Source organism: Eschrichtius robustus, chromosome 13 (genome assembly GCF_028021215.1).
Source record: "Eschrichtius robustus isolate mEscRob2 chromosome 13, mEscRob2.pri, whole genome shotgun sequence".
Lineage (NCBI taxonomy): Eukaryota > Metazoa > Chordata > Mammalia > Artiodactyla > Eschrichtiidae > Eschrichtius > Eschrichtius robustus.
Window position 1 is genome coordinate 96787481 of NC_090836.1, and position 24512 is coordinate 96811992.

Sequence of the window (24512 nt, forward strand, 5' to 3'; positions counted from 1 at the left end):
GATGGCCCTTATCCTGCTCCTTGAGGTCCCGCTTCTGCACCCAAACCCAGCACTATCCAGGGGCCAAGAGAGCTGGCTCCGAGGGTCTCAAGGGACCAGCCAGCTGGGCAGGGGAAGGTTGGGCTTGATGGGTGCGGAGTGGGAGGGGTGCACAGAGAGGGGCTGCACCTCCTCGTCCTGCAGGTACAAATGGCAGAAGGTGGATGTGGTGCCTCCATCTCTCCATTTATAGATATTTACAAAAGAAAGTCATGAGCAACAGACCACAGTCATGCAAAAGAAACGCACACCCCTCCCACCCCCTCAAACTAACCACCGGCCCACCCCGGAACCCCAAGATGCCCACCCCCCGACAGTCCAGCCGCCTTTCCCAAGGTTCTGAGAGCAAAGGGGGAATGTCCTTGAAGGGTCGGTGGGGAAAGGGTGGTGGGTCTGGGGTTCCTGAGCCGCCAGTGGGTAGGTGCTGGAGAACCCAGGCTGACCAGACCGAGGGTATCCTGGCCCTTTCCCAGGCCTGGGTTCTGGAGTCAGTAGGAAGGGGTCTCCCAGTCTCTGAAGCCCCCAGCTCTCTCCAGAAGGTCCGTGGAGCCAGGGTGAGCTACTCTGTCCTGAGTGCGGTGGAGGTGTCCTGGCAGCGCACCCCCGGAAGAGGCTCTGGTGGGAAGCGAGAGGGCGGGCCTGGAGGTCAGATGGCGGACTCCCTGCGGTAGGAGATGTTGTCCAGCGGGAGGGTGGCTTGCATGCGCTCCAGATCCAGGTGGCTGCCAAACTCCAGCATCCGGATGATGCCCGCCTCCTCCTTGGAGCCTGCCTCCAGGCCCAGGCCCGCGGCCACGGCGGCAGCGGCCGCGGCCTCCTCCTCCATCTCCTCTTCCTCCTGGCTCATGAGAGCCAGCTCGTTCTCGTAGCAGAAGGCACTGGGCGGGGGCGGCGGAGCGGGCAGCACGGTGATCTTGCTCTCCTGCAGCTCCCGGGCGGAGCAGCAGGGCGTGCCGGCCACCTCGTAGGTCTTGTGGAAGCGCGAGTAGTCCACCTTGTAGTGGCTCTTCTCCTCAAAGACCACGGGCTCGAAGCGGTGGCCCCATAGGATCTCGCTGGCCAGGTAGGAGCTGCGGGCCTGGGTGGTCATGGCAGTGGCCTCCACCATGCCCTCCAGGATGACCACGATCTCAAAGTCCTCCGACTCCAGCTCCTCCTTGCCCATGCCGTAGAGCGGGCTGTCCTCGTCGATCTCGTGGACGATGATGATGGGCGACACCAGGAAGATGCGGTCCAGGCCGATGTCGTAGCCCACGTTGAGGTCCCGCTGGTCCAGCGGCAGGTACTCGCCCTCCTGGGTCATGTAGGGCTTGATGAGCTGGGCCCGCACGTGGGCCTCCACGATGTGGCTCTTGCGCAGGTTGCCCACGCGCCACATCAGGCAGAGCTTGCCGTCGCGCACCGAGATGACCGCGTGGTGGCTGAACAGCAGCGTCTGCGCCCGCTTCTTGGGCCGCGCCATCTTGGCCATGATGGTGCCGATCATGAAGGAGTCGATGACGCAGCCCACGATGGACTGGACCACCACGGCGATGACCGCCAGCGGGCACTCCTCCGTCACGCAGCGGAACCCGTAGCCGATGGTCGTCTGCGTCTCCACTGAGAACAGGAAGGCACCCAGGAAGCCGTTCACGTGCATGATGCAGGGCTTGGGGGCCGCCGGGGCCGCCCCGCCGCCTCCCACCACCGGGGCCCCTGCCGCGGCCCCCGCCGGGCCGGCCTCCAGGTCACCGTGGAAGAAGGCGATGCACCAGAAGAGGAGGCCAAAAAAGAGCCAGGAGACAAGGAAGGCCGCGGAAAAGATCATCAGCATGTAGCGCCAGCGTGTGTCCACGCAGGTGGTGAAGATGTCCGCCATGTAGCGCTGCGACTTGTTGCTCAGGTTGGCGAAGTAGACGTTGCATTGGCCGTTCTTCTTGACGAAGCGGTTGCGGCGTTTCCGCCGGGGCACGTGGGCCTGCCCGTTGCGGCTGTGCCCGTGCATGTCCTGAAGCCGGCGTGGTCACCTGGGAAGACGCAGGGCCTGCGGGGGAGAAGCAGACACGTGAGACGCTGGGGAGCGAGTGGCTGCCGTGGGAGCGGCTCTCCAAGGGCCCCGGGAGCCCAGGTTCCAGGGCTGCAGGGAACCCACCCAATGATGCTCAGAAAGGGCAGAGCCTGGACTGGGACCCAAGGCTTCCTCCACCACGTGGGCAAAATGTTAAGGTGGTTCTGACGACAGGGGGGGAGTGCCTCCGTGGCTGGCGCAGCTCCGGGATCAGGGTCTGCCAGACCAGAAGCTGAGGCCGCCGGGATCCAGGTCCGAGTCCCAGCCCCTCACGCTGCCCCTCCTCCCCCACCAAAACCTCCTGTGCCTGCTCTTCCGGGGGCTTCCTGATGCCCATCTCGGCACCACCCTCCCACCGTTTGTCCCACGTGCCCTGAGCAGAGGGAGTTGTGAATGCTCTGGGCCCCGCTCACCTCCCTGGGTTCAGCCTCTGCCCTTCTGGGTCTCTCGGGGGCCGGACATTCTCCTGCGCGGTCCAGTTCGGCAGCCACTGGCCACCTGTGGCTCTTACATTTAATTAAAATTAAATAAAACGTTAGCTTCAGTTCCCCGGCTGCACTCGCCACATTTCAAGGGCTCCGTAGCCACATGTGGCTAATGGCCACCATACTGGACAGAGCAGATACAGGACATTTCCATCATTGCAGAAAGTTCTACTGGGCAGCGCTGGGACCCACAGCCCAACGTCAGTTCCTGTCCTGTCCCCAAACTTGTTGGGAGCAGTGGTGGGTGAAGACTCCAATGTGGTGGTCAGGATGGAGGTAAGGGGAGCCCTGATTTTTGGCTCCCGTGTAGGCATCCCTATTTTCATATCATAGGTGAGGAAACGGGGGCTCAGAGAGGGAAACCGGCCTGTCTAAGGCCACACAGCTGGTAAGTGGGTCCAAGTCCAGGCGTGTCTAACTCTTCAGTCCCCAGGTGCTGTCAGTACCGCTGAGTTCGCGGTGTGAAGACCTGGGGTGGCGGAGGCAGACACACCACTACCTAGCTATGTAAATTCAGGCAACTCATTTCACCTCTCTGAGCCTCAGTTTCCTCAGTTGTAAAACGGGGATCAAAACCCTACCTCACAGGACCCGAGGAGACAGTAGGTGCTCAGTTAAAGCCAGTTGCCCTCTTGCCTTCTTTCCCGCTTCCTAGAGCAGGAGGAAGCTGGTGAGAGGCAGGATTTGCCTGTCAGCATCCCCAGCTGTTTCGGTGGAGGCGGCCTCTCACCCTCCCGGGTGGCGGGCGTGCCAGTTGGGCCCAAGGAGGGCAGACCTTCCCCTCACCCTCCCCTCCACTGGGGCCCCAGGAGAGAGATGGTGCTGCCCAGGGCCCCGGCGGATGGTAGGGCCGGGGCTGGGCCCGGGCCCGGGTTCCTAGTAACGTTTTGGCCCAGAATTATATAAGGCTGGAAGTTTCTATTTTCTGTTCTATTCTTCTTCCTGATCTAATTGTGCATCTGTGGCAATGTTTATACACTTCCCCGGTTCAGGACAACTTGGTTGCCGCAGCAACCAGTGCGCGCCAACGCTGTAATTTAGAGATCAACAGCTTCAGAGCCTGCCTCTTCCCGGGAGAAACCCCCTCTCTCAGCCCAGGGAGAGTGAGCCCTGCCCCCATCTCCTCCCCTGCGGTCACCCCACCCTGACTCTGGGTTCTCCTCCCTTCCCCCCTTAAAAGGAGCTCCCTGGATCCCACAGTCCTGGATTGAAGTCGCAGATCCACCATGTAACTTGGGCAAGTTACGTGACTGCTCTGCACCTCAGTTTCCTCATCTGGAAAATGGGACCAGTGAGACCCATCAGTCTAAAGACCTAACAGGTAATGTGGGTGTGCAGGGCTGGCCCTTAAGAGGTCATGATTTTAACTGGGCATCCCAGACCCTCTCTGCTACCTCCCCTAGAGTCCCAACAGCCAGGGCTCCAGGTGGGTAGCCCTGAGGGCACCGGGGGCCAGGGGCACCTTCTAGGCTATAAATGGCTTTCAGGGAGGTCTTCCTTCGCTAAATACATCCCTCTCTGCTTTGTATCACCATCTCGAATGCATCCATTAGCACCACAGAAAGAACCAGAGCCCGTAGGAAGGGTTTCAGGATCACTGATTTCAAGACCCTCATTTTACATCTGAGGCCAAGGAAGCTCAGAGCTGAAATGAACTTGCTAAGGGTCCCAGAGCAGGTGTGCCAGCCCTGAGCAATCACCTCACTTCCACGCCTGGAAGGTCAAGGAGGTGCTCCTGGGAAAAGGAGCTTCCTCTCCGGAGGGGGTTGGGGTAGGACTTCGGGTTAGGGAAGAGAGGGCACCAGCCCAGCCCTGGCAGGCCCTGGACCCACCAGCCTCAGGTTTGCAGGATAGAGGCAGAGGGGACAGAGTGTAGCAACCTGGGCCTTTGGTGGATGAGGACGGTGAGGCCCAGAGAGGGTAAGGGCCCTGTCCAAGGCCAAACAGGAGCCCAGGGTGCTGCGGGGCCCTCGATCTCTGCCCAAAGGAACTGGTCCTGACCTTGGGGGTTCATCTGGCGCTGCAGGAGAGTGTTCTTCACGGGGCTCCCCTCACCAGCACTGCCCACTGTTTCCCATCCCTGAGTGGAAGTGACAGGAGGCTCAGCCAAGCCCCAGGACGAGACTCTGTACGTCCCTACCCCCTACACTCGCACCTTCCACTTCAACACTGCCCCCAGCCCCTGCCCTTCCGTCACCCCAGTTCCCCCTCCCCAGCACCCACATGTAGCCCGGGGTGGGGGCACAGCTCATCTCCTGGCCCCACGCCTCCTCTCCCGGTCACAGCAACCGTTCTCCGAGCCCCTGCCCTGGGCCAGGCCCAGGGCCACCACCTCTGTGCCCGCTAGCTCGGGCGGTGCTCAGAAACGTCCACTCCTGGGCCTTTGGGAAAGCTGCCCGCCAGCACAGGTGCTGCCACCAGGTCCAACACCCTCCACCACGGGCAGCCCGTGTGTGGGGCGTCCCCCTGAAGACCCTGGGCTGGTGAGGGCCCAGCCCCTCGTCCTCAGTGACCTGCCCAGATACACCACCACTCCATCCATCACCACAGCCCCTGCAGGAGCGGGAGGCTCAGCTGCCGGCACCACACGAGGATGACCACAAAGTGAGGAGTACGGAGCTCGGCGCGCGCTCGCGGGTCACAACCGCCAGGAGACGGCCAGCTTTTCTGTCCCTTGTTTGTCACACGGGGCTTCCTGGCGAAGGCACAAGGACCCAAGGGAAAAGTGTGAAAGAGAAAGGGACACAGATCATGGGAAAGAGGCGACAGGCATTGATAATTGGGTACCATCCTCCTCCAAATATAGATGTTTTATTAAAAGAGAGAGAAAGAGAGAGCAAGGGTGCCCTAGCTGTTCAGGTGCCTGTACCATGGCTACAATTAAGCATACTTTTCTGGAAAAAGAGAGCTGGTCTAACCCACTTGCACCAAAAGTGCCCTGTGAGCACACACTGGGGAACAGGGTTTCTATGGTGGGGGCCCGGGGGGCCGGGCGCTCTGGCTGCCTTGCTGGGTGACCTGGAACAAGTCCCTCCCCTTCCCAGCCAGGCTCTCCCTCCTTTATTCTAAGAGTGCAGCCTGCAACATCTTTCATGGTGAACGTTCTTTCTTTTTGGGAAATAATGGGGATGGGAGATGCCGGCTGCTTTTTGAAATGTAATGTCTTTTCTTAGCCAAGTGAAGAATCGACAATGCTGTGCAAGTTACCAACTTTTTTTTTGGTTTTTAATTTTGCTGTGCTGTGAACATCTGGATCCTGGACAACTAGGGAAACTGAGGCTGAGAGCAGGGCTGTGGCACGTGAGTCAGCAGCTGGCGATGGACACCTGAGCCTCAGGGAGAGAGTGAAGGTGACCAGCATGGCTGTCAGCTCACTGGCACCATCTCTATCCTGCTCCTTCCTGAGGAGTCAGGGAGGGCTGGACCCTGCCTGCCAGGGGGTCCGGAGAGGCAGGAGGACCACCCCACACCTGTGTCCTCTTAGGCTTTCCCTATGATATGATGACACCAAATGCCCCCTCCTTGCCCACAGCTCCCTTTGCCGAAAAAAAGCCAGTAAAGTGGTGGCAGCCTCAGAGGTTCCTGCAGCCTGGGAAGGCTGTGCAGGTGAATCTCCCCACGAGCACCCCCCGCCACTCGTGGGAGTCACGGTGGCGTCTGCAGGTGCGTCACGCAGGCCCTCTGGCCCCAGACAGCAGCAGCAGCGTGTCCTGAGGCCCAGGCGGGCTGGCCTGTCCGCACTCAGACCCTAGACAGCGGGAGGGAGGGAGGGAGGGGTCAGAAGCCCACAGGTAGGGAGTGCTTAGCCCCCTGCAGGCCTTCAAGCACCCCACTGATGTTGGGTGGGACAGCAGGGGAGGTGGAGGGACTTGCCTGAGGTCACACAGCTCAGAGTGGGGCCCAGCTGAACCCGTCATCCCTCTCGGTGGCCGCCCTCAGAGAGGGAACACTCTGGAAGTGCCAGCTCTATGCCAGGTGCTGTCTGGTCCCTCTTGCTGAAACATCACTACAACTCTTTGTTAATTTAACAAGTATTTATTAAGCACCTACCACAGCAACAAGCAGGGTTATTATTTCTCTTCCCAGCTGAAGAATCACAGGCTGGGGGTGGGGGTGGGGGAGTAGGGACGGGGATGGGGTCACACAGCAGGTGTGGCAAAACTGGGATTTCGACTCAGGCCTGGGTGGGTCCAGGTCCTGGCTCACCCTGGTCCCCAGCCTCTGGCCTTCCGTTCACCTCCCACGATGCCCTGTTCAACCCGGACCCCCTCATGCCTCTCCCCAGCTCTCCAGCCTCAGCCCGAGCCCCCTCTGTTCTCTGAAGCCTTCCGTGGCTGCACTGCCAGCCGCCAGCCCTGCTTCCTCGCAGCCCCTTGACCCTCACTCGGCTTCTTTTCAACTTTATGAAAATAATGTGCTGGTTAAAGCCTCACATTTGTGGCTTTAACCAACACCTTAGGCTCTCAGGCTCAGCTCTGTCAACCTCCTAGCACGTCCTCTGTGGACCTCGGTTTCCTCACCTGCAAAATGGAGATGATGCTAACAGCACCTACGTCACCTACGTAACAGAAACATCAGCTGAGGGTTCAACAGGGCATTGCAGGCAAGACGCAGTGAATGAGACGAGATGAAGGTGATGATGATGATGAAGATGACGAAGTAAGAACACTGGCCTGGGAGACCGGAAACCTGCCTTCAAGTCCTGGCTCCAAGTCCTGGCTCCACCACTACCTGCTCCAGCCAGGGGCTCCTTCTTTCCATCTGTAAAATGGGGGACCGTAATTGCTCTCTGGCCAGAGAGCTGGGAAGATGTAATGAAGCAAGAGCCCAGCACAGAGTCTGAAATAAGGCGGGTGATCTGGTGGGTGTTCTTGAGTCTGATGAGCCCCACTCATCCCTGAGTCCCTCTCGGGCCTGAGGGGAGGCTGCCTCTTCTACCAGAGGGCGCACCCACGGGGAAATGGGGGCGGTGCAGGGCCGGGTGGGGGGGAAAGAGAAGATTTCCCTGGGGGAAGTGGAAGGAGTTAACACCACTGCCCCATTTCCCAGCCTTGTGAGGAGCACAGGGCCTGCCCCCAACCCCAGCTCTGACTGAGGCCTCTCAGGCCTGGACTACCTGCTTTGGCGGGGAGCATCCTTTCATCTCACACACATGGGGATTTGGAGGAGGGAAAGGACTTAAGTGCAGGCAGCTGTGCTCCTCAAAGAGTAAGAGGCGGCTAAGGATGGATCTAGCCATGGGGGTGTCCCGTCCTGCCCACGGTCCTCTGCAGGCCCCTGTCCTGCTCCTCAGACCCTGGGAGGTCTGATTACCTTCTCTCGATGAATCTCCAGAGCCCAAATCTTCCCCCTCCCAGGGCAGTGGCTCTGACTCTGGAGTCTCTGTACCACTTTCCAACTGTGTGACCTTGGGCAAGTTACTTAACCTCTCTGGTCCCTGCACGCCTCATCCTTAGGTGGCGCTAAGAGTATTCCTTACCTCATAAGATTATTCTGAGAGGTAAATGGGATAATGCACAGGTGCCCAGCACAGAGTAAGTGGTTGGTCAGTGGTACAAATCACTTCAGAGGCTGAACATTCCTTCCCTCGATCCCCTCCCCTGGATTTCAGATGTCATGCCCGGGAGCCTACCCTGCACCCATCATGCAGCCCCGTCCAACTTTTCTTCCAACACCAGCACTAGGGAGCAGGTGAGTAAGAGCAGTGGCCTCAGACTCTCACAGAGCTGGGCCGGAAGTGGGCTCAGTCCCGTCTGGCTCCAGCAGGATCCTTGACCTCTAAGCTTCAGTGCCTTCATTTACAAAGGAACACAGTAACGCCGCCTACCTTGCAGGGTGGTGTCGTGAGGACCAGAAGCAGATTGTCAACCATCATAAAAGTGCAGGCCAAACCGTGGGGGCTCAACAGACTCTCTTCCTCCCCCTCACCTTCTTTTGTACCCCGAAATCCCACTGCACGCGTAGCCCCTCCCCCACTGGCCAGCAGTGTGACATTGCGAAATCCACACGGAGCATTCAGTATGCACTTGCTCTGTGCGGGCACTGTTCTGAGTGCTTTACGCTGATCATTTCCTGCCATCCTCATCATGACCTCAGAGGAAGTTTCTGTTTTCATCCCTACTTTATTTATTTAAAAAAATTTTTTGGCTGCACCATGTGGCTTGCAGGATCTTAGTTCCCTGACCAGGGATTGAACCTGTGCCCCCTGCTGTGGAATTGCGAGTCCTAACCACTGGACCGCCAGGGAATGCCCCATCCCTACTTTAGAAGTAAGAAAACCAAGGCCCAGAGAGGTTCGGCAACTTGACGAAGGTCACACAGCTTGTAAGTAGTAGAGCCAGGATTTGGAACCAAGCAGTTTGATGCCAGAGCACATTCATTAGACACTCTGCTCTCCTGCCTCAGAGAAACACTGTCGTATCAAAAGTTTCTTCCACTTAGTAAACATTTATCACGCCTGCCCTCCTTTGTGCCAGGTTCTGTCCAGCAGGTCCTACTGGGAAAGGAGAAACTGGGTCATAGGGCAAGTTGGAGCCAGGAACTGGGTCCCTGATTTGAGGTCCAGCCAGAGCCTAGACACACAGGTGACTCTGGGCTCCAGAGGGGCTCTGAGCAGTGTGGGGTGAACTGGCTCGTTCCTCCAGCTCTACACCGCACCTCCCAACCACTCAGCCAGCCAGTGAACAGGTTTAGAAAGCAAATTCCCCACAATGTCCAGACGGACCTTCCAGTCATGGCCAAATGGCAGGAGCTGGTGGCTGGAGGACGGAAGGGCCACTGCTCCAACCTGCAGGTATGCCCTGTGCTGCATTGCTGACGCCTGGCCCCTGCCCTGATAGATGGAGGGCTCCCTGCCCCGAAAGGAGCCTCTTCTATTGGCCAGACAGTCCCACCAGAGAGGCCCCCCAGACACCTTTGCCCTCTCCCTACAGGAATTTGAAGGCAAGAGCGGATCCCCGAAGGCTTCTCTTCCAGAACAACCTCTGCTCCCTCGCTGGTGGTGCGATTCAATCCCCCACTGCCTTGCTGTGGCTTCTAGGGACCTGCTCTGCTGCATGCTCACTCCTTATAGGCACTCACTCAGTTACTAGTGCACACTTGCTGCGGGTCAGGCACAGGCTGTGGACTCACGCAACTTATGCATCGGTTGGGGAGAGATGCTATACACATAACAAGCATTTGCACAGGCGGCAGCCATAAGCTGTGGTGAGCTGCTTGAAGGAAAATTATGGTGTGATGTGAGAGAGAAGACATGGGGCCGTAGTTCGATGGGGGTCTCCGAAGGCCTCTTTGAGAAAATGACATTTAAACTGAGACCTGAGTAGTAGGTGGGAGCCAAGACAATCGGGAGAATTGTGTATCTGTGTGAAAGGGGGGTGTAGAACATTCCAGAAAGAGAATCTGCAGCAAGGCCAGATAGCAGGACTGAAGTGAGCAAGAGGGAGAGTCGCCCAGGATGAGGCCCCAGAGGTGAGGGGTGGGCAGGGTTTCAGAATTCATCCTCATTGCTATGGGAAACGGGCAGGTGGTGAGGTTTTGCCTGGTTTGATCTTTTAAACTTTCATGTGACATCTTTAGGACAAATAGGAATAAGCTGTAATATAATAAACCCTTGTGTATTCACCACCAGGCTTCAAAAATAGAACATCCTCAATATGGCCCCAGTGGCACCCCTGCCCTTGTCTGGCCTCAGAGGCCTCTGCTGTCTGATCATGGGGCACACACTGGAATGAGACGTTAGGATGCTTTGTGGGGCACAGTGGAAGCTGGAGGCCAGCGAGAGGGCTACCGCTGCTGCCCAGGCGGCTGATGACGGTGGCTTGGAGCTGACAGGGTGGTGGCAGTGTTGCTCAAGAGAAGTAAAGAGACTGGGGACACATTCTGGACAAAGAGCCCCCAGGTGCGGCGATGGGCTGAGTGGGGGGTTGGGAAGAGGGGTGTCAGGAATAGGTAATGGTGAGATGCTGAAAGAGGACCAGTTCCTAGTGTGCAGTGGCCTTGGAATGTCCACGTCGGGAAGTCCACGGCATGTCAGCCCCCGAGATCCGGAGAGAGTTAGACTCATTCGATCGTGCACACCTGGATGAGGCTGTAAGTTGTAAGAGTGGATGAGATCGCCCAGGCAGGGATGCTGGATGAGAAGAGAAGAGGGCCTCAGACCCAGCCCCGAGCATCTCCTGCACGCGGAGGAGAACCTGCCTCAGCAGATGGAGGCCAAGGGGCAGAGGGAGAGGAGCAGCAGGACAGCGGGGCCCCTGAAGCCGGGAGAAGAGGGAGTTTTAGCAGAGTAGCCCAGTTGGCCCTGACCAGCCCAGACCACCTAGGCCAGTGGCGCCACCTCCTTTTCCCCATTAGGATGCTCTCTCTCCCTGGCCAAAAAGGGTGAAGACTCCTCATGGGCAGAGGAAAAGGCAAGGTGCTGGGCGCGGTTGGGGGTGGGCAGGGGGCAGGAACAGAGGTGACTTCAGCACAGCCCACAGCTGCCCTCCCGATCCCAGCTCCCCAGCCAGGGGTGGGTGTGATCACTGCCAGCCCCTCCCCCCATTGCCTCATCCTTGGCTTCTCAGCAAACAAGACTCCAGGAGCTGGAGCTGCTGGCCTGGGAAGAGGGTCTCCCAGAGTCTGGGGAGTGGGGGCTGATGCCCCCTCACTCACACAGGATTCCCTGCATTCTCTGCTGGGCTCACAGGCCGAACCTAGGAAGAGGTGTGGGGAGGAGGGGGAGTGGGTCAGGGGGGTCAGAGCCAAGTGCCAGGGCTAATTCAGCCAAGGCCACCCCGGGCAGCTTCGGAGAGCCATGGGATTGCCCGTGACACCTGTGTGGGCTCCTGGGCCTGCAGACACTCACGCACTCGAGGAGCCAGGCACCTGGTTTGCCCAGCCCAGACTGGAAGCAGCCCAAACACGATGGCACACCATGAAGCCAGGAAGAAAGGAGGGGGAGCCCGGTAAGAAGCGGTGTAGGTCTTCAAGATGTGTTTTTAAGTGAAAGAAGGTAACCGTGACGAACACTGAGCACAGTATCTACCATTTGTATAAAAAAGGAGAGAAAAGAAATTTATAGATACACGTTTGCTTTTCTGTGTTTGTCTATGGATGGAGACCCAGGAAACTGGTGACACTGGCTGCCTCCGGGGAGGGGAAGCAGGTGCCTGGGGGAGGGGTGGGAGGAAGAATTCTCACTGTATTCGCGTTTGTGTCTTTAATTTTAGAACCATATGAATGTATTACCTACAAAAAAAAAAAAAAAAAAAGACACATAGAAAGTTTTAAAACTAGTGTGTACCTATGTGTATTTTCTGAGAAGGGTCATAGCATTCATAAGGTCCTCAAAAGTGACTGTGATCCCAGAAAGCCTGAGAACAAACACTTCACTTTGGTACTGAGCAGCCATGGAAAAATGTCTTAACCTCTCTGAATTGCATCCATAAAAAGGGGAGGAACAACACCCACTTCATAGGCATGTTGCCAAGATGAACAGTGACAGTGGAGGCTAAGGGGTTATCAACTGTAAAACCCTTTGTGAAGGGGATGACTTACCATCACCTCCAGTCCTCTCCGCAGCCCCCTCCAGGGCTCCTCTGAGCCCACGGTCCTCCCAGCAGTTCTGATGGAGGCAGCTGGCTCACCCTTGCCTCCCTCCTCGAGTCCTCCAGGCCTGAGGGCCCCTCTGCGGGTTGCCCCTCTCCCAGCCTCTCTATTCAGAACCCATGCCGTGTCCAGGCTCAGCCTTGACTAAAAATACCACCCGGCCCCAATCGCCCTCCAGAGACAAGCAGATTTGGCTCCTGCTCCGGTGTCTGCTGGGCGTCTAAGAGGCATCACAAACCCAGCATAGCCAAGATGGAAGGATCGCCCCTCCCCTGCCTTCCCCGTCTCCGTCTGCGACCTCCCGGGGGCGCCGCTCAGGCATCACACCTGGGCATCGTCCTTCAACCCTCCCCGAACCCAAGAGTCATAATAATGGTAGGATAACTAACATTTAGTGTGTACTCTGGGCCAAGCCCTGGCCACTCCTTTGACCCTCACGACACCCTGGAGGTGGGCACTGTTATTTTCATCCCCACCGGGAGTTCAGGAGCTTCCCCAAGCAGGTGAACCGCAGGAAGGGGACCTGGACGCGGGCCCCACGCCCAGTCCAGCCAGCCTGCAGCGCCCGCCCTGCCGCAAGCCACGTCACTGCCGACAACTGCACGGGGTCCTCCCTGAGCCTCCCTGCCTCCACTCCCCGTGCAGTCTGTCTCCACACGGGCTGAGGACCCACGTCACTCCTCAGCGTGGAGCTCTCGGCTTCCCACGGTGCCGTCCTGCCCTCCAGTCTCCCCTCTCCACTCCCACCCTGACCCCTGACCCACGACCACTCGGGCCTTTCTTCTTGTCCCTCTGGGTCTGTACATTGGCTGCCCTTTCTGGATAAAATCCTCCAAGACTCCACTGCTCACACCTTCCTACCATTCAGATCTTGACTCAAAGGCTGCCTCCTCCAAGAGGCCCCCCAGGCATTCTCCGTCTGCGTCCTGATCTTCCTCATAGCATTTATCCAATCCAAACTGATTTCACCCACAATCTCCGCAAGTGCCGGGACCTCAACTCTCTGCTTCACCCCTGAACCCCAGTGCCTGGCACAACGCAGACACTTAATAAACATCCGACGACTGACAAAGAGTTGAGATAATTTCAGCCTGTCATAATTCCCGTGAAGGACCTCAGCAAGGGTGATGTGACAGAACGTGACCAGGGAGGAGCTATTTTTGTCACCAGAGTTAGGGAGAACCTCTCAGTGCGGGTGGCCTCTGAGTGGAGACCAGAAGGAGATCTTCTGTGGTGCTGGAGTGGGGCAGGACATCCAGGGCCTCGGGCCTCGGCCTCACACTCCTACGGAGCACTGGCTTCTCGGCCGGTGTTCCCAGGTGTCCCCAGGTGTCCTCCTAGCGGGGCGCCCAGGGTCCTAGGCCCATAAAAGAAGCTCCAAGGACAGGAGGAGGCAGTGCCGGGGCAGGGCCAGCAGGAGAGGGCGCAGCAGACAGGCCTCGGAAGGGCCAGACAGCGGTAGGAACACTCCTGCTCATCCACAGCCGTAAGGGACTGTTGCTATCAGAATGCCTACTACGCGCAGGCAAAGAGCTACGTGCTCACACATCATCTCTGACCATCTGCCAGCCGGCTCCTGAGGCCAGAGACTCGCAGACTCCATTCATTCATTCATTCATTCATCACCCTAAAAATATGCTGAGCTGGACAGGCAGCTGCTCTCCTGCCTAGTATGTGTCCAACACAGCCCAGTGCCTTCCCTCGGAGGGCACGCCATAAGTCATTGTGGAATGAATGAACACTTATTGAGCACCTTCTGTGTGCTGGGAGAGGAGAAATGAGTAAGACACCACCCTGCTTTGCTGAGCTCCGCCTGTAAGTATGTGAGGACGAGGACGGAGGAAAGGATCCTCGCGGCCAGAGGGCTTGGAGAGAAGGTCACCAGAAAGACACGCGGCAAACAGAGAGCCCAAAGACAAAGCAGGGCTGCGCGGGGCAGAGAGCGGGACCTAGGCCCCGGGTCTGGGGGTGGGGGTTGACCAGGAGGCTCGGGGGGCTGGAGCTAAGTGGGCTGCTGGGCAAAGGAAGGAAGGTCTGAGGACAGAATAGCAGCATCCTGCAATTCTCAGCACTTATATTCTTAGGAACCAAGCACTCTGGAAAAAAGGAATCTGGACACTCAAGCCTCTCTCAGTGTTGCCTCCAGGATTTCTATACAGGGCAGTAAATTTCAGACTTTCTGACCAAGACCCAGAGTAAAAACATATTGTAGGACTTCCCTGGTGGTGCAGTGGTTGAGAATCCGCCTGCCAGTGCAGGGGACATGGGTCCGAGCCCTGGCCTGGGAAGATCCCACATGCCGCGGAGCAACTAAGCCCATGCACTACAACTACTGAGCCTGCGCTCTAGAGCCTGCGAGCCACAACTACTGAGCCCGCGAGCCACAACTACTGAGCCCACGCACCTAGAGCCCGTGCTCCACGACAAGAGAAGCCACCGCAATGAGAAGCCAGCGCACTGCAATGAAGAGTAACCCCCGCTCACTGCAACCAGGGAAAGCCCGCACACAGCAATGAAGACCCAACGCAGCCAAGAATAAATACATAAATAAATTAATCTATATATTAAAAAAACATATTTTACATTGCTACTCATCATACGATACAGTCCATATATTTTAAGAGATGAAACAAGAGCATCACAAAATAATACCCTCATTACATACAAGTGCTTGAAATTTTCTTTTTTTTTTAAATTAATTTATTTTATTTTATTTATTTTTGGCTGCATTGGGTCTTCGTTGCTGCATGCGGGCCTTTCTCTAATTGCGGCGAGTGGGGGCTACTCTTCGTTGCGGTGCGCGGGCTTATTGTTGTGGCTTCTCTTGTCGCGGAGCACGGGTTCTAGGTGCACTGGCTTCAGTAGCTGTGGCACGGGGGCTCAGTAGTTGTGGCTCGCGGGCTCTAGAGCACGGGCTCAGTAGTCGTGGCACATGGGCTTAGTTGCTCCATGGCATGTGGGATCTTCCCGGACCAGGGCTTGAACCCGTGTCTCCTGCAGGAGGATTCTTAACCACTGCGTCACCACGGAAGCCCGAAATTTTCTTTTTTATTTCATTAAAAAAAAAAAAAAGCATAAGTAGTGGACTCAACTAACTCAATTTCACAACCACTAATGGGTCAGGACCTGCACGCAATTTGAAAAGCACTGACCTTCGGGGTGCTTAGGAGCTGTGAATGGGTTGAGATGGGATCTAGGGCTTATCTTGAAGCTGCAACTGACCATTCTCGGATCATGGGCTTTGGGGGCACACACTGTGCAGAGAGTTGTTGGAAGTCAAGGGGGAATATTTGGAACAGTCTGTTAGACCCTTAGGGTCACAGGACCTCTGCACTGCGGTCCAAACAACAGGGACTCCGGGTTCTGGGTCCAATCCCTTCCCTGGCCCTGTATTAGAACCCGCTGCTATCCCCCTAACAGATGCCATTCAGCAGCTGATTGCCCACCTCCCATGACAGGGAGCTCACCCCCTCCTCAGGCAGCTCCCTAGAGTGTGGGGAGTGAGGCTCTGCCATGCCATTAATGCAGCTGGTGACTGTAAGTCCTTCCCATGGCTGCCTGTCTGTTCTCTCTGTCCCCTGGCCTGTCATCTCAGGGACCCGGGCCAGCTCCAGCACGAGGCCATGGCCTGCTCTCTGCCCCACTTGGTTCCCTCTCCTCCCTGTGGCCCAGCTCCTGCCCCATGTCTAGGGGGTGGCCCTGGAGCCCAGCCAGAGAGAGGCTCTTTCCAAGGTCAGGTGGCCTCAGGATCTGCAGCTGCACAGCCTGGCGCTGGTGCTCAGCCAGGCCTGCCCCCACCCAAGCAGGTCTGGAGGGCTCAGCACAGAGGTCAGGTGCTGACACTCAACACAGCCAGAGGAGAAGTGTCTGAAGGTGATGACCGGGGACCTGGAAGTCTGCCAAGAGTGGCCACTGAGGGGTCAGGACACACAGAAGCTCATGTCTACAACAGGCCATGTTATACTCCCAGGCTCAAGAGATCTTCCCAGCAACCCGCAGATGCAGAGGCACAAGCTCACCCTAAGGGTCAGGGGATGGAGGCTCAGAGAGGTGAAAAGGCTGCCTAAGGTCACACAGCCAACTCAGGGGTGGAGTTGGACTTGAACCCAGATTTTCTGTTTCTCATCCACAGGCCTCAGCAGGGACTACTGAGGCCAGAGGAAAGAAGCCTTGGGGGAGCAGGGGAAAGCTGCCCTCCCTCTGGTAGGGGAACAGGCTAGATTCCTCAGGCCCCAGAGTGCAGAGCCAAGGCCAAAGTGGGAGGCAGGTATCAATTAGCAGAACCTTCTAGACACGAGTGAGCTGCCCTGGGAGATGGTGAGCTCCCCCTCAAAAGGGTGTGAGGGGCTCTGATGCCCATGTGTCAGAGTGACTGCAGCCCCGTCTGCCCCTGGTTCATGTCACCCACAGCCAGGGCCCCTCTAGCTCTGTGCCTGCCACCTCCCCTGTATGGCCTCATGGAGTTCTCCCATTGCTGACCCCTATTCCATCTGTCCCTAGGCTGAGTGGCACCTTAACTCTTCGGGGGGGGGGATGCAGCGGGCTAGACTTCTCAGGCCTACAATGGGAGAGGGGAGGCTCCTTCAGGGAGTTTGGGGTGGGGGTCGGAGAGGAGCTGTAGGGTGGTGGTGGGGAAAAGACTTCGCTGGGGTGTCCCAGAGGCCAGTAAAACTTGGTGCCAATTCTGCCACCAAGGCGAGGTTGGGCAAACTCCCTTCCCCAGGCCTCAATCTCCCCATCAGTAAAATGGGATCAGCCCCTCACTGTGCATGTACCCCCTCCTCCCCAGCCTAGCTAAGGTCCCCTCCCATCCTTGCTGCCCAGGTGGAGCTGGGATGGGCTCCGAGAACAGGTGGGGCAGCAAAAGGAAGAAGCCAGGCACTTCCCTCACCATCACCACAGGTAGCCCCTGTTTCACAGAGGAGCAAAGCGAGGTTCCCAGGGGGACGGTGACCTGGTTAATGTCACTCGGTACAAGTGAGTGATCCAATCCCAGGCCTGCCTTCCTCGCTCAGCTGCCCCCACTGTGACAAGGGGCTGCTGCCCCTGCCCCTCTCTCCAACCTAGGGGTTTTCCCAGGAGATCAGCTCATCCCCTGCATAGATACAAGGAGTGTCTGAGGGAGACAGAGGTGTCGGCAGCCCTGGGAGAGGGGAGGCAAAGGAATCAGAAGGAGCCCTGAGCTCTGGTCCAGCCCCAGCTCTGTCACCATCACTGTGTGACCTTGGGCAAATCACTGCGGTCTCTGGGCTCCATTGCTCCATCTCCCAGCAGAGTGCTAGAGAAAAAGCAGACACAGGAGCAGACCAGCACTGCAGGGTAAAGGTGGGGAGAGTGGCCTCCTTCATCCGAGACCAGGGGCTGTTTCTGCGCAGCTGCACCTACGCCCCACCGCATCTCCCCCCTGCCCTTCTGAAGCCCCCCCCGCCCCCCACCCAGGCCCACCCAAGCAGGCCTAGACCCAAGCTGCCGGCTGATAGGTCACCATGGCAACGCCAACTCCCTACACAGCACCAGCTGGGGTCTGGACCACCAAGGACCACCTTCCTTGGTAGCCCCTCTCCTTGAGCTGCCAACGCTCCTCATGGGCACCTCCCCCTGCTTATAGGCCAGATGTTCCGGCATCTGGCAGTAGGGCTGGTCAACGACTGACCAGGTTAGCCACAGGCAGGAGTTGGGGAACTGGCGCAGGGAGAGGAAGGGGAGCCCCAGGCTGGACGGGATGCACCCTCCCTCCCTCAGAGGCCAAATGGAGGGTCGCAGAATGGCTAGAACTGGGACTGGGTGCATTCCCAGCGGGACAAACAACATGTGGCTCTTTCTACCCGTTGGACCTGGGGCAAACTCTTGCTTCTCATTGAGCCTCAGTTTTCTCACCTGAAAAGTGGGAGTGATGGCCTTCAGAGGGTGGCGGGGAGGTTTAAGTGAGATCATGAATATAAAGTCCAGCGTAGAGCCTGGTACATTGGACCTTGTCCCCTTCCTGCAGCTGGACCTCTGGGAAAACCTTTGTCACCCCAGCGGCCAAGCAATAGCATCATCTATCCGAGCAGTTCGCGTGTATGAGATGTGAGTGAGTGGATGTGAGTGTGTGCAAGTGTGTGAGAGAAAGCGTGTGTGATAGTGGGCCAGAGAGTGTGTGAGTTGGAGGGGGTGTGTGTGTTGGGAGGAGGTGAGGCAGGGGGATGCATGGGCCGGGGGCCACAGGGGCCGCACCCCAGCATTCCTCCTACCCATTTGCCTGGCCGGTGTGTCCTGAAAAGGAACAGGGGTCTTAGAACCAGGTGAAACCCATCAGTTCAAATTGACTCCAGTCACTTTCCATTTGTGTCCAGCTGGTCCCTCCCCCTCGCTGAACCTCAGTTTCCCCTTCTGTGAACAGAGGGACCCACCGATGCCCCAAGTCAGGTTCGACACAGGGACCAGACGGCGGGCCGCAGGGGCAGAACTGGCCCCGGCCTTTGGGAATGGGGGGCTGAGACCCGGAGCAAACTGGAGCGTGAGCTCCCGTCCCCCCAGCTGCACCCCACCCACCACCCCGTCAGGCCCGTGTGCGCGCCTGCAGGAGCGCGCGTGTGTGACTCAAGGTCTATTCATAGCTGAGCTCCACCAGCTGCAGCGTCACAAGCAGAGGGGCCTCAGCCCATATTATTATTTCAATTACCATCTGAATTAAAAGTTTGAGCAGCGATCAGCCCACGTAGCGAGGAGAAGAGGGAGCAGGAGAAAAATAAGGATGAAAAGGAGAAGAAGGGCTGTGCTCAGAGATCCCCCCACACCCCAAGGAGGACTGAGTCGCTGAGGAGGCTTAAAGGTTATGCCAACCCCCAGGATTCCTGCCCGCCCTTCTCCCAGGGCCCAGGGTCCTCATGGGAATGGGAGGAGCACTTTGAGAGATAGCCCAACTGCAGCTACTTTGTAGAAATAGATAATTTAGTCCAGATTCTTGACCACGCGGATGGATGGGCGTACTAAGCTCAGAGAGGGTGAGGAACTGACCTAAGGTCACACAGGGAGCCACACCCAAGGCTGCTGGCTCCAAGACCCTCTCTTGCCAGACAGGCCCCATCTACAGTTTCTCCTGACCTCACAGGCTGTATGACACTGACATCTGTGGATGGTCCTGGGGCAGGACCAGAGAGGACAGAGGTGGACCTGCTATCCCTGCTGGTTTCTCTTCCTGCTCCCTTCTCCCTGTTCCCAAGGCTGGCTCCCTTACCCACGGCCCTAGCCTAGAGCCAGCACTCTCAGCCCTCTGCCACACCACCCAGCAGTCTGCACCCCCAGTCCCAGACCTCACTCCACCATCAGCCCAAAGGCCCCTCCTTGCCCACTGGTGCAGGGGACAGAGCCCTGGCTCATATCTAACTCTCTAGTCAGCTTTGGGCAGGCCATTCTCTGTCTCTGAGCCTCAGTCTTCCCCTTTGTAAAATGAGTTCTCCCCTTGGGCGCATGTCTATTTCTATGTCTTCAGAACAGAGCCCCCATGGGACCTCTGAGGGGGTGTCATGCTGTGGGGCGACGCACCACCTACTGCCAAGCCCCAGCCCAGGGGAGAGACGACGTTTTCCACTCTTTCCTCAAGGAAGTCCCAGGGACAGCCCCGGAGAATCAGACTGGCCCGGACTCAGACCCAGGCTCCTCCACTTCCCTGCTGTGCGACCTTGGACAAATCACAGAGACTCTCTGAGCCGTGGCCCCCCCATCTATAACACGGGGACCTCAATTCGACATTGTGGGGTTGCTGGGAGGGTTAAATGAGAAGGAATTTACAAAAGCTCCTAGTCCAATGCCTGGCACGACGACGTGAGTTTCCTTACTGGGAAGCCGGTAAGTGATGAGTGCTGCTTCCCAGCTCCTCCTGGGGGTTTCAAAGACTCTTGAGATTTTGAAGGTGGGGATGTTATTCAACCTCACCCATAAAGCAGGAGTCACCAGGTCAGATCGCTGGCAGGTACTCAGTTGGTTCTGCTTGAATAGCTCCGGGAATAAGGAGCCCACTATTTCACAAAACATCCACAGATGCACCTCCAGCTCTGGGAATCTTCTAGAAGGGGCCATAATCTTCCATCTTAACCCCAAATCCAGCCTGTTCCTGACTGGGACTGCCTGAAACTGGCTTGAAAATGAGCCTGAAAGAGAGCTCTTCAAATAGACCAAGTGAGGGATGGGAATAATGGTCAGGGACGGTGAGGACGGGGCAGCCAGGGAGCAGGAAGGGAACAGGGAGGGGGCCAAAGTGAGAACTGGGCCCTCAAAACTCCTGGGTCCTGTCCGGGCTGGCCACAGTCTTCCACAGGAGGTGTGTGTATCTGCCTGTCTCTCTGTCTACTTCCAGGCAGGGCTGGGAGCCAGGAGCCCTGGGTTCAGGCCCCAGCTCTGCTTCTTCCACCCCCAAACCATCAGCGTGACCTTGGCGGGGGGGTCCACTTCCCTCCCTGGGCTTCGGTTTCCACTTTTGTAAAATAAGGGCATCAGACCAGTGAGTTAAGTGCCAAGCCTTCTGTCTGAACTGAAACACTCTCCTGCCAATGGCTGCATCGGCCTGCCCCCCACCTCCAGCCCAGCGTGCCGGGAGCCGTGGGGCCCCTGAGTGCCTGGTTTCATGCCAGAGACCCTGTCTCTTCCCCCGTCCCCCTCTTTCGTGTCTAGTACCTCTTTCACATCTAGGGCTTTTGAGGGTTCTATCACCCCATTTTACAGGTGAGGAGATGGAGGCATAAGGAGGTAAAGTCACTTGCTCAAGGTCACAGAGAGCCATTCAAAATTCAGGACTCCTCCTCTGTGCCCAGGAGAGCAGCAGGACTCAAGGGCATCTTTCTTCAGGAGAGTCATCAAGATCTTGAATGGCCAACTGTTCTCGATACAGATGTAGACTCTGCACGGGGTGAGGGTGAGGGGGCTGCCCAAGGTCACACAGCAGAGCAATGACAGATTGGGGTCCTGAACCCAGGCTCCCTGCCTCCCAGGCCTCACCTAGCCAGGGGGACAGCAACATGGCCTGACCTCCTGCCTTGCCCTGGGATCTCCGAGATTAGAGCCCTTGTTCTGCCTCGAGGCCCTGCCTGGCTGCTCCCGGAAGCCCCCAACACCTGGGACTGAGGGGGAAGAGTGAGCAGGAAGACAGGAAAGAAAGTTGAGGGTTGGCCGCTTGCCCCCCAGCCCTCTGTCCCTCCCTCTCCTTCTCTCCTCGTGCAAGGGGAGCGGTGGTGATGTAATGCACTCGGCTTTGGTCCCGATGCCAATCTCAGAAGAGAGACGACAGATTGCGTGAGCCAAATTTGGCATCCTAGGGGGAGAGGCATGAAAAGTGGAGATGTGGAGGAGAGGAGCGAGGAGCCTGGGGAGGTGCAGGAGAAGGCCCCCTGCCCAGCAGACCCCGAAATGCCTCCCTCCTTCAACGCCGGCCCCCACCTCCTCCCTAGCCCACCTGGCCTCGGGGCCTCCCCTCCTCACTCTGAGAGGCCGGCCTGGCTGCTGCTGGGACCCTCCAGGCCTGGTGCTGCCAGTCCTGCCCCCCCAGCACACCGCTCCAGCTCCATTTCCCACCGCCGCTAGTCTCCTGGTTACCATGTTGCTGGTTGTCATGTCGCTTACATGTCCTCGTGACTCAATGGTCCCCGCAGAGGGGCCCCCTCCTCCTCACACCCCCCTCAGCACACGCCCCCGCCTCCCCCAGATCCACATTAAGAACCAGCCCGCCCTGTAAGCCTACACTGTTCCTCCTCCCCTTCCCTCTTAGATCCTAAGCTAAGAAATTTTTTCACGGCATCTCCTAAAGCTACTTTATTCTCTGCTCCGCAAATGTCTGTTAAGAACCTACTATGCTCCAGGCTTGTGTCAGCTGCTTCCAGAGGCCTGACTTAGTCTGTAAACCACTTGGCAACCCAATGAAGTCAGTACCGTCATCCCCACTCTCCAGTTGAAGAAACTGAGGCTCAGAGAGGTCAGGCCAGCTGCCCAAGGTCACCCAGCAGAAATTCAAGGCCAGCTTTGTCTGCTCCCAGTCACCCCAACACTTTTTATGGGAGAGGAGCTTCTCTTTCGAGGGTAACCCAAAGGTTCCTGAGGAATAGCTCCCAAGCCCCAGCTGCCCCCCTCTAATTCTGGATACTCCCCTTCTTGGTCAGCCTTATTTCAGGCCATATTCCCCTCTCCCCATTAGCTGGTCATCTTTCCAAAGGTAAAATGAGTCCTTACTCCCATGTGTTCAGCGCTTCCCCAGCCTGAACAGCCCTCAGCTCATATGAGCCCAGGCGCCCCCTCCTCCCCTTGGAGGTCAGTGGGACAGGGAATAGTGTCCTCATTCCACAGATATGGAAGTTGAGGGTCAGGGAGGAGAGTGACTTGTCCACCGTGCTGGTTCCTCAGCTAGCTGAGCTGATTTCTAGAAGCCTAAATGGAGGATATACAAGGCCTACTGCCCACTGTGGAAAACCCCAGAAAGAGCCCATCCTCCCAGTGGAGAACAGAGTAGAATATTCTAGGTTCAGCCTTCCAGACTCCCATTTGGCTATGGGTCAGCTCAACGGCCAGCAGCCTTTGCTCCTGCCATGTTGCACCTCAGCCCTTATCCCGCCCACCATCTTCGAGGTTTTGTTCCCCTCATCCCAGGCCAAGCCAGGACCACCGTTTGGCTCTCAGGTCCCCCAAATCCTGCCAACAGCTCCAAAAAGCCCCAAAGCCCTGGAGGTCACACGACTGGATGTGGGGGAGAAGCAGAACAGACATTTTCCACACACACACACACACACACACACACACACACACACACACACGGGTCTGGCTCCTCTCTGGGAGGCCCTTAGGCCTCCCTCCCTCAGCTCCCCATGCTCTCAACCTGCTTCTCGACATCTTACTTCTCTTGAGGCCCTCACCTGCCAACTCAGCCAGGCCACCCTCCACCTGTCTCTCCCCTCCCCCACCCTCTCCCCATCCCAGAGCTTAGGCTCTGGGGGCAAAAGTGTCATGTAGATTCTGGTCGGGGGACACTGCGCACCGGCACGGTTGCAGGGAAGTTTCCCTACTCCAGGGCTCTCTTTCCCTGGGGTTCTCCGTCTGGGGAGGGAAAAGCAGTCTTGCCTCTCTCCACAGCCTGTTTCCACCACTGTGAAATGTGAACTGCCTTCTTCTCTGGATACCTGTCCACCAACCCTAGGGTCTTGGGGTCCAAAGTAGGTGCTCAAAACATGAGAAGTGGGATTTTGTTGTCAGGGCCATTTGCAAACAGGCTGCAGTTGGGGAGGTAGAAAGGAGACACAAGTCACTTGCCTTGAAACTCCTCCAACCCAGTGTGACAGCTGGGGGTGGGTAGAGGCAGGGAAAGGTCATGGCCGGGACAGCAGATCAAGGCCCCTTTCACTCACCTCTACCCCCTTTCCTGGCAGAAACCCAGATCTCAACGCTCCCGACGACGGACGGAGGACAGAGCTCACCAGGTCCCGGGGAGTCGCCTGACCGCGCTGAATGCACGCCTGGCCGCGGGAACCCGGGTCAGGGATAAGGTGCTGAGCGGGCGGGGACCGAGCCGCCAGGCCCTGGGGCACACAGACACGCACGCGGCCGGACAGACGGACGGACAGCGCCAGCGGCGAGCGCGGGCCCGGCTTACCGCGGGGCGCAGGGTCCGACGAGTCTCCGGGAGGCGGCGAGCGGGCGCTACATCCCAGGCGCAGTCGGGCGGGCGGCGTCCCGGGCGGGGAGACGGGTGTCCCGGCGCCCCCTCCCCGCGAACTCGGCGGGCCGGCCCCGCCCCCCTCCCCGGCTGCCTGTGGGTCTGTCCGTCGGTCCCCGGGTCTCGCGGCCTCCGGGCCGTCCCGCGCCGCTCCCCGCGGGCCGCCCAACTTTCAGCGCTGCCCCGCGCCGCGCCCTCGGCGCCGCCTCGGCTTCAGCATCGTCGGGCCCCGGGCCGGGGCTCAGAGCGCGGGGGTCCGGGGACCCATGGCGCTGGCGCCCCCCGCCCCCGCCGCAGGCGCCTTCCCTCCGCCGCCCCCACTGTTCTCTCGCTGTCACTCTGCGCTGTCCTCCGCCCTGCGCTCCGCTCCCTGCCCCGCTGCGCTCGCCTCTGGCCCCGAGACCCTCGCGGCCGGCCAGCCCCGGCTCTGCCTCCACCTCCCCCGCCGCGCCCTCGGCTCTCTGTTTCTCCCGGTCTCTCCTGCCCCCTCGGTCTCTCGGTCTCTCCCTGCCGGTCGTTGTCTTCGTCTCCGTCGCCTTCCCAGTCTGTCCCCTGCCTTCCTCTACCCCTGCCCTGTCTCTCCCCTGCGTGTCTCTGTCTCGCTCCGGTCCCTGCCTCTGTCCCTCTCTCTCCCTTCCACTCTCGGTGCGGCCCCCGCGGTCTCGGACCCAGGCCC

The 24512-nt window shown here is 58.2% G+C and overlaps 1 protein-coding gene across 1 annotated transcript; it reads right to left on the reverse strand.

Annotated features, from left to right (window-relative positions):
- Window positions 1-624: 624 nt before the first annotated feature.
- On the reverse strand, window positions 625-23854 carry KCNJ4 (potassium inwardly rectifying channel subfamily J member 4). The gene is made up of 2 exons (XM_068560878.1): window positions 23774-23854; window positions 625-2062 (listed from the first exon to the last, which is right to left on the reverse strand). Exon 2 carries the CDS (start codon window positions 2021-2023, stop codon window positions 686-688), a length of 1338 nt encoding a protein of 445 aa, XP_068416979.1. The 5' UTR covers window positions 2024-2062; window positions 23774-23854; the 3' UTR covers window positions 625-685.
- Between the last annotated feature and the right edge of the window lie 658 nt (window positions 23855-24512).